At 39.2% G+C, this 12431-nt stretch overlaps 1 protein-coding gene across 1 annotated transcript; it reads left to right on the forward strand.

The window, feature by feature from the left end:
- Window positions 1-3979: 3979 nt before the first annotated feature.
- LOC117767730 (potassium voltage-gated channel subfamily V member 2-like) lies at window positions 3980-7277 on the forward strand. The gene is made up of 2 exons (XM_034595565.1): window positions 3980-5314; window positions 7011-7277. The coding sequence occupies exons 1-2, from the start codon at window positions 3980-3982 to the stop codon at window positions 7275-7277; spliced, it is 1602 nt and encodes a 533-aa protein (XP_034451456.1).
- Window positions 7278-12431: the final 5154 nt, after the last annotated feature.

The raw sequence follows: 12431 nt of genomic DNA on the forward strand, positions 1-12431 counted from the left end.
TTAATGGCTTCCGCTTGGGCTTTTCAAAATAAGGGCTCCACTGTAAGGTTGGCTTTTAGGAAATTACCAATGACATCGGAACTGTATTAGAGGGAGTGTAGAGAAACCAAAAAATACTGGCAAAGCTTATCAACTCGAATGAAAAACTAGATCCCCAGGAGGTAAAAGATATATCTTCACCTTTTGTGCTTGTCAGCTATTCAAATTTCTCTAATTTCTGCAGTTTGTCTTGACAGAATTGCATTTGGCAGCATGACACATGTGATGCTTTTTATTTCACACAATCTCATAATTTCCTGTTTTATTTATCTCCTGTTGTTAGGCCATGCTGTGCTTCCCCTTATTTTACTTACTGTACAATGAGAAGTTTAAATGTGTTCAATGATGCACCTCCTGACATTATAAAAGAGGACTGGAATGACATTTAGTCTAAATAATGTTTTGATAAATAATGATAAAATCACCTGGCAAAGGTTTTTTCAAGTAATGTTGTACACATTCTTGGCTATGGAACTATGTATTTACGTATTATATATGTATGTGTGTGTAATTATACAAAAATATGTATGTTTTACTGTGCCAAACAAAAGGACAAATTACTTTGAAAATCCACAGGTTTCCTAATTTTTGGTGCAGGTAAAAAGCAAACCTGTTTAAAAAGACAGCAAATGTACAGTAGCAGTCTAATAGACATGGTATGTTGATACAAAATGTTTCTATAAGGCAAGAATGACATCAGTATTTTCATTTAGCAGTAAATGAAGGTCATCATCAAATCATTGTGGAAAATCAATCAATTTAAGTTTAGGTATTGTAGTTAAACTCGCTGATTGGTCAACTTATTGATTTGTGTATTGAAATAAAACGTTTTTACATTTGAATATGGGAAGAGAAATTTGAATGTTTTATTCTATATCATATTGCAGTGAGCTGAATATATTTGGGTTGTAGACTAGTCAGACATTTGAAGCTGTCATGTTGAGCCGTTGGAAATTCTAAAAGGCATTTTCACAGTTTTCTGATATTTCATAGACAAAAACAAAACAAGACTGTTTATCAGCAGGAGTTACTGATCAACTCAACTTCTTCTGTGCTTCCACCACAGTGAGATTGCAAATCTTATAAAGACTAATTTAGCTGAGAACAGTCATAACTCTAAATATATAAATCACTGACTATTTGGTCAGTGCTTGGTTCACTTTGTCTGACAGCAGTAAACCTGGCATATAGCACCATCTAGTCTAGCAGTGCAGGGAAAGAGCATTAATAGTGATATGTGTGACTGATCTTGCACTGACTGTGATACCACCATCTGCTGGATTCATCTGTTCATTACAACACGTAACTTTTCACTGATTTCATACAACTGATATTCTGATATTCAGAAAAGCAAGTCTTGCTGCTTCTCTTGAAGACAGTCACTATCACAGGATGACACACTGAAACAGATAGTATTTGTAAGGAGAATCCTATTCACAAAATGGTTGCAAATTACTCTTATTACAAGCCTATCATGTAATCAATAATCATGATAATCACCATATTCAGATTGTACATGTTATAGCTCATTCTACCCATATGTGGTCAGTATTCCTATCGTATTGGCTGAATTCCTATCTATCATAGCAAAGGTCATGTTAAACACTAGAATTTATTGTTACTGAACAATCTGTGTTTAGCTGTAAATAACAGGGAATGTATGGAATGACAGGAGGCTTTATAAACCTATAGGAGGGATTATAACATTCATTCTTGTTTTACTAAGCAGCTTTGAATAGAATTTACTAAATTTGATCCGTAAATCTTGTGGACAGTATAGTGACTGACCGCAGACCTCGAGAGCAGAATATATTAATCCATGAAATGCAAGTATGGAAAAAATAAGTGCTGCTTCCTGCTGTCACTGAATCATTATGGGAAAAAAATGTTAGCTCAAACTGTAAATGTACTTCTTTCTCCTCTGGAACTGGAGTAACACTTGAGTAATGCAAGGGTGGCTGCCATTGTGCATTACATGAAAGCAACAAGAGGTAAGACTGACTACATTTGTCCATCTATAATTTTCCTCAGAGCAATGTTTAACTTCTTTAAGCAAATAATTGGAGGAAATAAATTAAAAGCCAAGTCCAGCTGCTTTCACAGACATGAAATGTGGATATGAAACTGATTCAACAATTAAAAGATAATGATAACAAATTTCTCTTCAATATCTAACATGCTCCTGAGTCAGTTATTCTATTATAAAAAAGGAAACGCAAAAAACATTCAGATATCCAGGAGTGTTTAAAGGGAATTTGGGGGCCGATGCCACAAGGGACATGTGGGGCCCTATGTCGTGTCAAACCAAGCCCCCCAACAAACATAAAATAATAATAATAATAAAACAATCATAGTAACATGAATAATACAGCTGTTACAAAGTGCTTCACAAAGAGGACAAATAAAAACAAGAATAAACAAATATCAAAGATAAGATTCAAATTAATACAATTTCATTTTAAATCAAAGATAAAATAATACGTCATCTAAAAGTAATGGCAAAAGAACCCGAACCCTAACCCTAACCCTAACCCATAAAAAATGATACCAAACCTTAACATTTCCATCTTCAAATGATTCTTTTGATATCAAAATTATAAACAAAGTGCATACACAAATAATAAATAAATAATAGAAAATCTGTTTATGTGCAAACCTCCACCACCATCCCAGGCACATCATATCCACACATACAACATATATCACATAGTCTTTCACCAAACCTTTTTCTCAGTGGTGTGACACTGTGACTGACAAATCCAGTTCCCCTCTCGTTCTTTTGACACACCACAGTAACGAGACTAGCTTAAGTCTGCAAGTCCTATTTAAATTGCCTGCTTTAACAATTTAAATCCTTAATTGTTTCAATTATAGTCAGTCAGCGCCTTGAAGGTAAGTAAAGGTTAATATACTGCGTGGTTCATTGTGTCATCAGCTGCAGTGTCCATGCAGAACTTCATCTCTGGTCAGTGCTAATCAGCAGGACAATAATCTGATATCCAATAAGAGGATTCAATTGCCAGCAATGTAATGTTAGATACTTTGAGTAGCGAGTCCATCTGGTTTGATCACCACTACCTTAGTCAAGGTAACTTGTGGTGACACGTCACAGCCTCGGAGCAGACTCCTCTCCATAGGTTTGATATAAAAACTAAAGATTATTTCCTAGACTCCACTCATGTCTGAAGAATCCTGCACCCCCTTCCAATCAGGATGTAGGCTAATGCTTAAAGCCTTTATCCTCTTTATGTATCCACCAGCCTTCCTTTGTTCCCCTTCAGTATGGGAATCCTAAACCAGTGCAACAAATAACAATCCACAAAACTAGAGGAGAGTTCATTCTTAAAAATGACTTTTGCTACAATAAAGATTTTCTAAGTATCTAGATTTAAAAAATAAAAAAATTAATTATATTATATTTTTCCCACAAGCAACATGTGGGTACTGAAAGACACACAATGGTATTTTCCAATCAATGTCTTCCAATATGACTTCCTTGAGTAATCTGTACGGATTTCAACCAGATTAATGCAGATACACAGTGACTATGTATTCATAGATAAATATATATTGAAAACAACAGTTATTGTTGCTTCAGCTTTGTTTGAATCTCTCAAAAGGGATAGAAGTTAATATTAGTGTCTATGAAAAAATATAAAAAATATATATAAACGTAAATAAATTCAAAGTGGGCGAATTCATGAGGGGCATTCATTAAGATGTGCCACATGTCCAACGTCATTTCAGCCGGCCAGCTCAGCAGGGGATAATGGTATTTAGATGTCCTGTAAGCATGTGGATCCTCTCAGTCAGCAACATTAATGGGGCCATGATGCATCCTGCTCATGTCCTCCCTGCTTAAGCAAAGGGGATATTAGACATTAGTAATGCTGGCAGGTCTGAGTGCTCTGTCTGAGCTGTAGTCTGGGGGGGCATCGACATGGGGAGCACCAGCAAGGTGGCCAATTTGTGGAACCGGCGCCAGAGTCTCTTCCCCAACTACAAAGTTGCAGATTCGTCTCTTAATCGAAGACCCTCAGAGATTGTTTACCCACTGGCCAAGGAAAGCTGCGTGAAGACATGGAACTCCATGCAGGAGCTGAGCAGAGACATCTACGACATTTATGCAGAGTATGAGGAAGAGGACGATGACAACGCCCTGTATGGCTTCTCCAAGCAGATTTCACCTGCCAAGAGGAACTACATGATCAACATCAATGTAGGGGGGAAGCCATATCAGATAGCCTACAAGATGGCTGCCAAGTACCCCAAGACCAGAATAGGACGACTGGCCACTTACACTGACCACAACATGAAGCTGGACCTGTGCGATGACTACATTGTGACCGACAACGAGTACTTCTTTGACAGGGACCCGGACGTCTTCCACACCATCTTCAACTTCTACAGGACTGGCGTGCTGTGGATCAAGGACGAGCTGTGTCCCCGCAACTTCCTGGAGGAAATCAACTACTGGGGTGTGAGGATCAAGAACACCCATCGCTGCTGCCGCATCTCCTTTGAGGAGAGGCAGGACGAGCTGAACGATCAGCTGAAGATCCAGAGGGAGCTGGAGGCTGAGGTGGAGATCGAGGAGAACGAGGAGCTGTTTCACGACATGTTCATGGGCCGGATGCGTCGAGCCATCTGGAACCTGATGGAGAAGCCGTTTTCGTCCATTCAGGCCAAGTTAATGGCTCTGGCCTCCAGCCTGTTTGTCCTGATCTCGCTGGTGGCCATGACTCTCAACACAGTGGAGGAGATGCAGTACAGAACTGCCAAAGGTCAGCTCAGTGGCAAGACATACTGGGAGCACGTGGAGTCCATGTGCATCGCCTTCTTCACCATGGAGTACCTGCTACGTCTGGTGTCCACTCCTGACATCAAGTCCTTCAGCAGGAGCATGCTCAACACCGTGGACCTGGTCGCCATCCTGCCCCAGTACGTGCAGGCCATCCTGGAGTTCTTCGACAACGAGGAAAACTACATGAAGCACGAGGCCGACATGCAGGCAGTGGGGCAGGTGGGGAAGCTGGGCCAAGTGTTGAGGATCATGAGGCTGATGAGAATCTTTCGCATCTTGAAGCTGGCGCGACACTCCACAGGCCTGCGCGCGTTTGGCTTCACTCTGCGTCAGTGCTACCAGCAAGTGGGCTGCCTCTTCCTCTTCATCGCCATGGGCATCTTCAGCTTCTCTGCCATGGTTTACACTGTGGAGCATGACATGCCGAACACAAACTTCACCAGCATTCCTCATGCATGGTGGTGGGCTGCTGTAAGTACAACTTTGTAAAATTTAAAACACCAGGAGAACAAGAATCTGAAGTGAAAACATGAAGGGAAGATACAGCGATCCTAAAAATAAGAAGAAAGTAAAGTGATATGTTAAAGAAATTTAAAGATAACTTAGTGAAGTAACAAACCAAAGTGACCCATTTAACTAAGTATACAGAGGTGCCCTGTGGCTAAATTACTTTAATGCTAATGCTATTTAATGTGTGTTTACTGTGTAATGTCATTAGATTACACTCCTGCACTACCTGGTTTACAGCACACAATGAGGCCAGCTCTGCTCCAGCATGTGTCACCTCATGTGTGACTTGATTCAAACCACAGATTGTATGTTTGTACAATGTTTGTTGTTAGGTTTTTACTCTTGGCACCTGGTCAGTGTTACAGGCAGGTATAACCCGGTTAGTGTCTCTATTTGAGTTAAAAAATGCAAAACGCGAACCTTTGATTTTGTCGCCGGTTTTCCTGAACAAACTGGTCTTTCAATCACTCCCCTGCCCTGCACAGACTGGTAGAATCTTACCTCTAATCCCTTGGAAGGAAATGATAATCCTTGTAATCATAGGAATGGTTGTGGTAAAGTTTACTATACTCTCTGCTACCAACTCCTGCCTTATAAGAGGAACTACAATGCAAGTTGCATAATTGTGTGCTGTCTTTGAGTTGATGGAGCACCCACCCTGAAAACAACACAGGGGTGTGACTGTGGGCAAACAGTCAGATCTGCCCTGGATAGATTCACACTATAGAGCCAGATTTTTCACGTCAGCAGGAAGAAGAAGCAGGAAACCTGAGTGGGAAACGGGTAGAGCGAATGAGCTAACATTGTGATGTCTAGAGTTTTAGAAGGCATATCTCTATCAATAAAAATTTTAGTCCTATAGCCCATATTCACAAGGTGCGAGATCCTCTGCCTGTAACCCTCAATACGACGGAGGAGAAAACTACCAAATAAACCCCCTTTCAGCAGGAGAAAAAACAAAGAAACCTCAGTGAGAGTCACAAGTGAGGGAGAGCACGTAAACAAAATAACAATGTTTACAACATTCATGAGAAAAGACTGTGTCCAACATAAATGGAGACGTGTATTAATGAATTAAGTATCTATACTATACTATATACTCCTGGGTCCTGATGTGTGTAATTATTTGAGCATAAAATTAACCACCAACAAACTACAAGTGGTTTTGTGTGTGAACACAAGTGCACATTTTTATTGTTACTTATACCAACAATATACAACACAAAGTATAGCAACACTGCAGCTAGACATATGTTTTCTCCAAGTATGAGCAGTAAATTCAACATGATGCCAGACTATCATCATTGAATTGTACTGGGTTTTTCATAGGCTGCAGAGTCTGGGTAAACCTGGGTATGCTTTTCGCCTGTGTTATTTTTACAGTGCATTGAGGCTCCAAAATTATGATTGGTGGACACTTACAGTGATGCTGTGTGTTCTGTTGATACTTAGTTTCTAATTTAACTTATTCTATGTCCACTTGTTTATACTTATCTGTGTCCGTGGACTAGGAACAAATTTTCTGTCTGATAAATGTAAAATGCACACGTGTCAGCAAAGGTCCATTAACATACAAACTGACTGAACGACTTTGCTGATCAGGTTTCTGATTTATGTTTCTCCATCAACCCTGGTTTCTCTGCTCGCTTCCCTGCAGGTCAGCATCTCCACTGTGGGCTACGGAGACATCTACCCAGAGACCATACTGGGTCGTATCTTCGCCTTTGTCTGCATCGCTTTTGGAATCATTCTCAACGGCCTGCCCATATCCATCCTCTTCAACAAGTTCTCGGACTATTACTCTAAACTCAAGTCCAATCAGTACACAGCCTCCTCGAAGAAACGAGGGAGGGTGAGATTTGCCAATAGGACGGCGATGAAGCTCAACCACTGGTTTGGAAGCAGCCATGGTCCTGCACGCTGATGAACTTATTTGCTTTTTATATGTGTAAAAATATGCTTGCCTGTAAAACTGCAAAAATTACATTTGATGAGGACAAATACATGTTACAGAGACTGAAGACAAGGTGTGGCCAGTGTTCTGCCCACGTGTTGTGGCCGTCTTTGTTGTTGGGCAACCAGTGAGGGATCACATAGGCACATGGCTATCAAATATTTGCAAAGCCAAATGGGGAAAACAAGTGGAAGCAGTATGACTGAATGATCTCTTAAAATATTTACTTTTCTATACAGAAAATATTATTTTTGTTACTTAATAGTCAGAAGCATGAAAAGGAAAGACTCTCTGTATACAGCAGGACCTATCTTAAAAATGAGAAATACAAAAATTGTGATTGCAGCAACACAACAAAAAATATTTTTTTTAATGACAAAACTCTTTAATATGGTCAGTTAAACAGTTTGAGTCCATCATTACAACTTATAAGTACAATCAGCCTTCAAATCATCACACAAAAAACATCTTAAAGATTGTATCTGTAACACTGCATCATATATGTCAGAGAGAATTTTGGGGAAACATGTATAAAATTATGTGTTTCCCATTGTGATGCCTGTTAAAGTCTAATTTGACAATGTTTCATAATAAACCTGAAATATTGTCATACTTAACACACGTGTATATTTCAATCAGATGAAATGGTGTAGCAGCAAACACGGAATCTTGTGTTGTTATTATACCGTATGTCTCTCAGAACATGTTGTGCGGCTTCAGTGAAGTTGTGAAATCTTTCTTTTGAACTAAATGTGTTTTTGAAATCGTCCTCGTGAATCTGATCTCCAAAGTGAAAATATGTCATATGGTCAACATCCTAGTGTTTTGGGTGAGGAAGTCTGTGTCACAAGGAAATTTGCTTTTTTTAACACCACATCATCTTATGGAATAGAGCTTTTTGCTGATTTACAACATAACTCCAAAAAATACAGATACAGACAACAAATATTAGTTGCTTCTAATTGCAGCTGCAATTCTTTGAATCAGGACATGCAACATGTAGCAAACCTCCAGGCACTGGTGCTGCTTTTCACGTGTTTTCAGTGGTTTTGCCTGCAAATACATGCAATACATACCACAATGTATGTTATTACTCTGTTGTCAATAAACACTGTGCTGCTCATTTAACTGTATCTCTTCATTGAAATAATACAGCGACCTGAGAACAGGCTCACACCACCTGCACACATCTCTACTGCCCTCTGCTGGATGACATTTGCTATTACAAAAAGCTGGGAGCTCCAGTTGTAGTTCACTAATACTATGGACGCTATAATAAAAAATCATAATTTCAAACATTGCTGCTTGCGATTTAAACAGACAAGTGTTACATTTACGACTGTTGGCGATAATGTAGGTAAATAATATCTTTCGACATTGCAATGCTTCAAAATGACCACTAGTTGAAGATGCATGGCGAGAATTCAGCAGCACAACTCCATTTATATCAAAAGGGAGATAAAGATATTAGGAAGAGTTGTCAACAACAGTTCAACAACACAACAAACAACAACCGTCACAATGCCCGCACGAACTGAATATAACAATCATTGTAGAGGTAAGATTTATAGATGTTTTGTGGTTTACATTTTTCTCAGCTAGACTTCATGATCTGGACCCTCAGAGTGAGACATTCAAAGTGAGCGGTAGTAGGAATTAGCGCACAAAGCCGCAGTGTGTACCTTTTTGAATTGGAGACCTATTCTAACAATGTTAACTAGAAATGTGATCATACATGTTGTATAGCTGTGTTTTTATTCCCCATTCTATCTTTTAATAACATTTAACAAATATACATTTATAAATATATAATTGGAAATGGGATGAAATTGATGTGTAAGATATTTGCAATTTGTAGCAATTTTTTTACACATACAATGATAAAATCATTAAAAACTAAAACGACAATCAGTTTCCATTGCAGTGGACAGTTTCCTCCAGAAGGTGGCAGTAGCTGAACAGTGACAGCTGCATTAAGAGCACACTGAAGAAGACGTCTCTCCTCTGTAGTCCTCTGAGCTGATAAGTGACCTCTGGTGCTAGCTGCTAGCCTCCTGAAAACTATGGCTCCTCCAGTTGCAGTGTCGCCCCTGATCAAGGTTTGTGCTGCTGAATATACTCTGTAACGTGGCTGCTCCTGTTCCACTGGAAAATGACCCTCGTGATCGTGTTTCAGTGCTTCTATCTGAGCGGTGCAGGCTAACATGTTAACCAGTAGCTAGGAAGCATGCTAACCAACAGCTAGCTGTGTTTTAGCGACGTCCAGGAGCTCTGCAGTCAAATGAGTGAAGAGTCCTGTGCTGCATTAGCTCCATAATGATACACGTGTTTATTATTCATGTGTTGTGCAAAGTGCACTGAAGGAAACTCGCTCTTGACGCTGCTGAAAGCTAAGTTAAGAAGCTGCCTCGTTGAAATGGCATAGCGCTAGCTGGTGGTCATTGGAAATAACAGTATTAGGTGATAATATCAAATCATTTCATAAGGTTATTACAGTTTAGGTGAAGCTAACTGCTGCCTTTAGCTGTCACACGTGTTTTAGGTTCGGTCTGTTCTTTGCCTGCTACAGGTTGTTATATATGAATGAGACTTTTTGTGTTTTTAAGTTACGTAAAGAATGTAGCTATGAATTAGGAAGCTATGCTAAGTCAAGCTGTCAAAAACAACCATGTACTTCTAGATGCCTCTGTCCTCTGTTGACTCTCTGCTTGGAGGTCATTCTGAGATTTTAAGACTTTGACTAATGTGCACACTCATTTTTCCTCTCTTACAGACCGCCAGGTATTCAGCTTTGATTGCTGGCATCATCTATGGCAAAAGGAGATATGGTACGTTATTCACACCACGTGTATCTTTTATAGCAGCAGTGCACTAAGCTCAACTCACCAAACAACATCATGTTTAAAAAACTTAAAACCAATGATCTGTTACAAAAACCTGACTTGAGACTAATCTGTATTAAATTCCTGCAGTATGTCATATAAGAGGTGTTGACGCTGTTAAGTAATTTAAGCTTATTATATTTAACCTATATCAAGACATACAAATCTTATTTAATGCAGCTCAAGAGTACATTTACTTTAGATCATGCCAGATGTAATTTTGAGATACAAGGCAGGCAGTTGATGATGATAATTTCGTTTTGTAAACTGAATTTGCCAACCATTATCTAATTTGCTCAGATAACCTGAAGCCCATCGCAGCTGAGGAGAGGAAGATCGAGGAGGAGGAGAAAAAGGTCCGTGAAGAGCAGGAGCGCATTGCCAAGCAACTAGCAGAAGGTAATGTCTTCAGCCTCATTCACTTATATATTAGTTCACTTAAGCCATTTTCAGAAATGAATCCGGGGAATTGGCTACTGACTTTACCCGCAGTTTGCCTTTCACACGTGCAGAACACAGCGGGGGGGGGGGGGTTCTCTGCACAGACGCATTAACAACAGCATCAAATCCTCCGCATTATTTAGGCGAGAGGTGGAGCAAGCAAGTGATGTATTAACTCCGCTGCGGAGATCACGTGATCATGTTTACAGCACCCTCACATCGTTGTCTGCTCTTATCACCACAAACTCTCTGGACATTTTCGTCACTGCTTTTTCACCGGGTTCATTTTTGTGTCTGTCGTGTGTTAGAAGCGTCATCAATCCCCCCACTCGCTCGCGGTGAATCCAGCAGAGATCCCCTACTGTGTTCACACATAAACTTTGCCTGGATTTCTATGAACATTATAATAGGTGGCCAGGTGGAGAAAGTCTGCAGAGACTGCGGAGCGTCTCCCTCAGACATTTGCATTCACACAAACTTCCAAGGGAGAAAATTCTGAGGAACTGGCGAGTTCAGTGCATGTCTGAAAGCAGCTTAAGATATTCAGCTTCCTGTTTGCACACATACATCTGTATGATGCTCGGCATATACAGGTGGACACAATAATAGTGACAACAGCATACAACACAGGTGTTGTAAGATCATTCTTCGAACTATACTAAAAAGTTGGACTACAGTCATGCTGTTAATGTAAAATTACAAATGTACTAATCTCAAATATTTATCTTTCCTCCTTACAGCGAATGAAGAAAGCATTCTGAAGTAAAGCTGCATGAGGACGTCCTCGTAGATGTACAATGTCCAACCTCTTCTCCCTCTGGAGTAACGACGGCAAAGTCGGGTCACAAACAGTCATGTGTTGTGGATGTGTTTGTGTTAACTTGAATAATGCAACACTTCTCTGGGTTGCCAGCAGTTTTAAACATGTTATAAAACAATGATCTTCAACTCAGCATTTAACACTGCAAATGCTGCCTCATAAGTTATTCTGTTAAATTTTGTAACAAAGCAATGCCATGAAAACACAAATACATGCCCACTGTAGTCTTTGTCTTCGTTTACTCACGTGTGACCTTTGAGAATAATCGGTTTTCCCCCCACAAACTGTTACAGCACAGATGAAACAGATGTACTATTTTAGTGATCACTTGTTTCTTTGCAATTAAAACTCGAGTCATAGTTTAAAATACAGTTGTTTTTCATTTGTCCTAATATGGTAACAACCCAAAAAGTTGTGATTGCATGGTTCTCAGATGATGCTCCTTTGCTTCCTACTTGAGACCTTTGTGGATCTCACTTGAAATACGACGGGTCTAATCTATTGCATTTACTTATTTTTGTTAAAATTTGTTACATTAATGTAATATGAACATTCTAAGATGTAAAATAGTAATTTTAAATAGTTTAATGGGAAAAGCATTGTTAACCTCAACTTGAAATTCCTCTTAAGGTTACAAATAAAGTTGTGAGCAAATGACAAATATAAAAAAACACTTAATGTAGATATTGTTCATGACATCATGGTGATAAACTACATTACCCCTGTTATTTCAGTACTTTATTTCTTGAGATGCAACAGGTATTTTTTTTATTAATGGTAAATGGGTCTATGAAGGTAGACGATAGTAAAATATACCCATTATAATTTTCCAATATCTGAGGATAATGTCAGTTTATTGTCCCAAAAAGACAAAAGTTGGGAAGTTTTGAGCTGGAGCAGGAAAGATTTTTTTGATTTTTTTTGTTTTTTTTCGTTAATATAGCCATTTCTGTACTGATTAATTACCTCACTACCTTTCAG

This window comes from Hippoglossus hippoglossus, chromosome 9 (genome assembly GCF_009819705.1).
Source record: "Hippoglossus hippoglossus isolate fHipHip1 chromosome 9, fHipHip1.pri, whole genome shotgun sequence".
Lineage (NCBI taxonomy): Eukaryota > Metazoa > Chordata > Actinopteri > Pleuronectiformes > Pleuronectidae > Hippoglossus > Hippoglossus hippoglossus.

Bases quoted from the DNA above. Each gene is read 5' to 3' on its own strand.
- LOC117767730 (XM_034595565.1), top strand. From the start codon at position 3,980: ATGGGGAGCACCAGCAAGGTGGCCAATTTGTGGAACCGGCGCCAGAGT. The intron at 5,315-7,010 runs GTAAGTACAACT...GCTTCCCTGCAG, and splicing joins ATGCATGGTGGTGGGCTGCT to GTCAGCATCTCCACTGTGGG.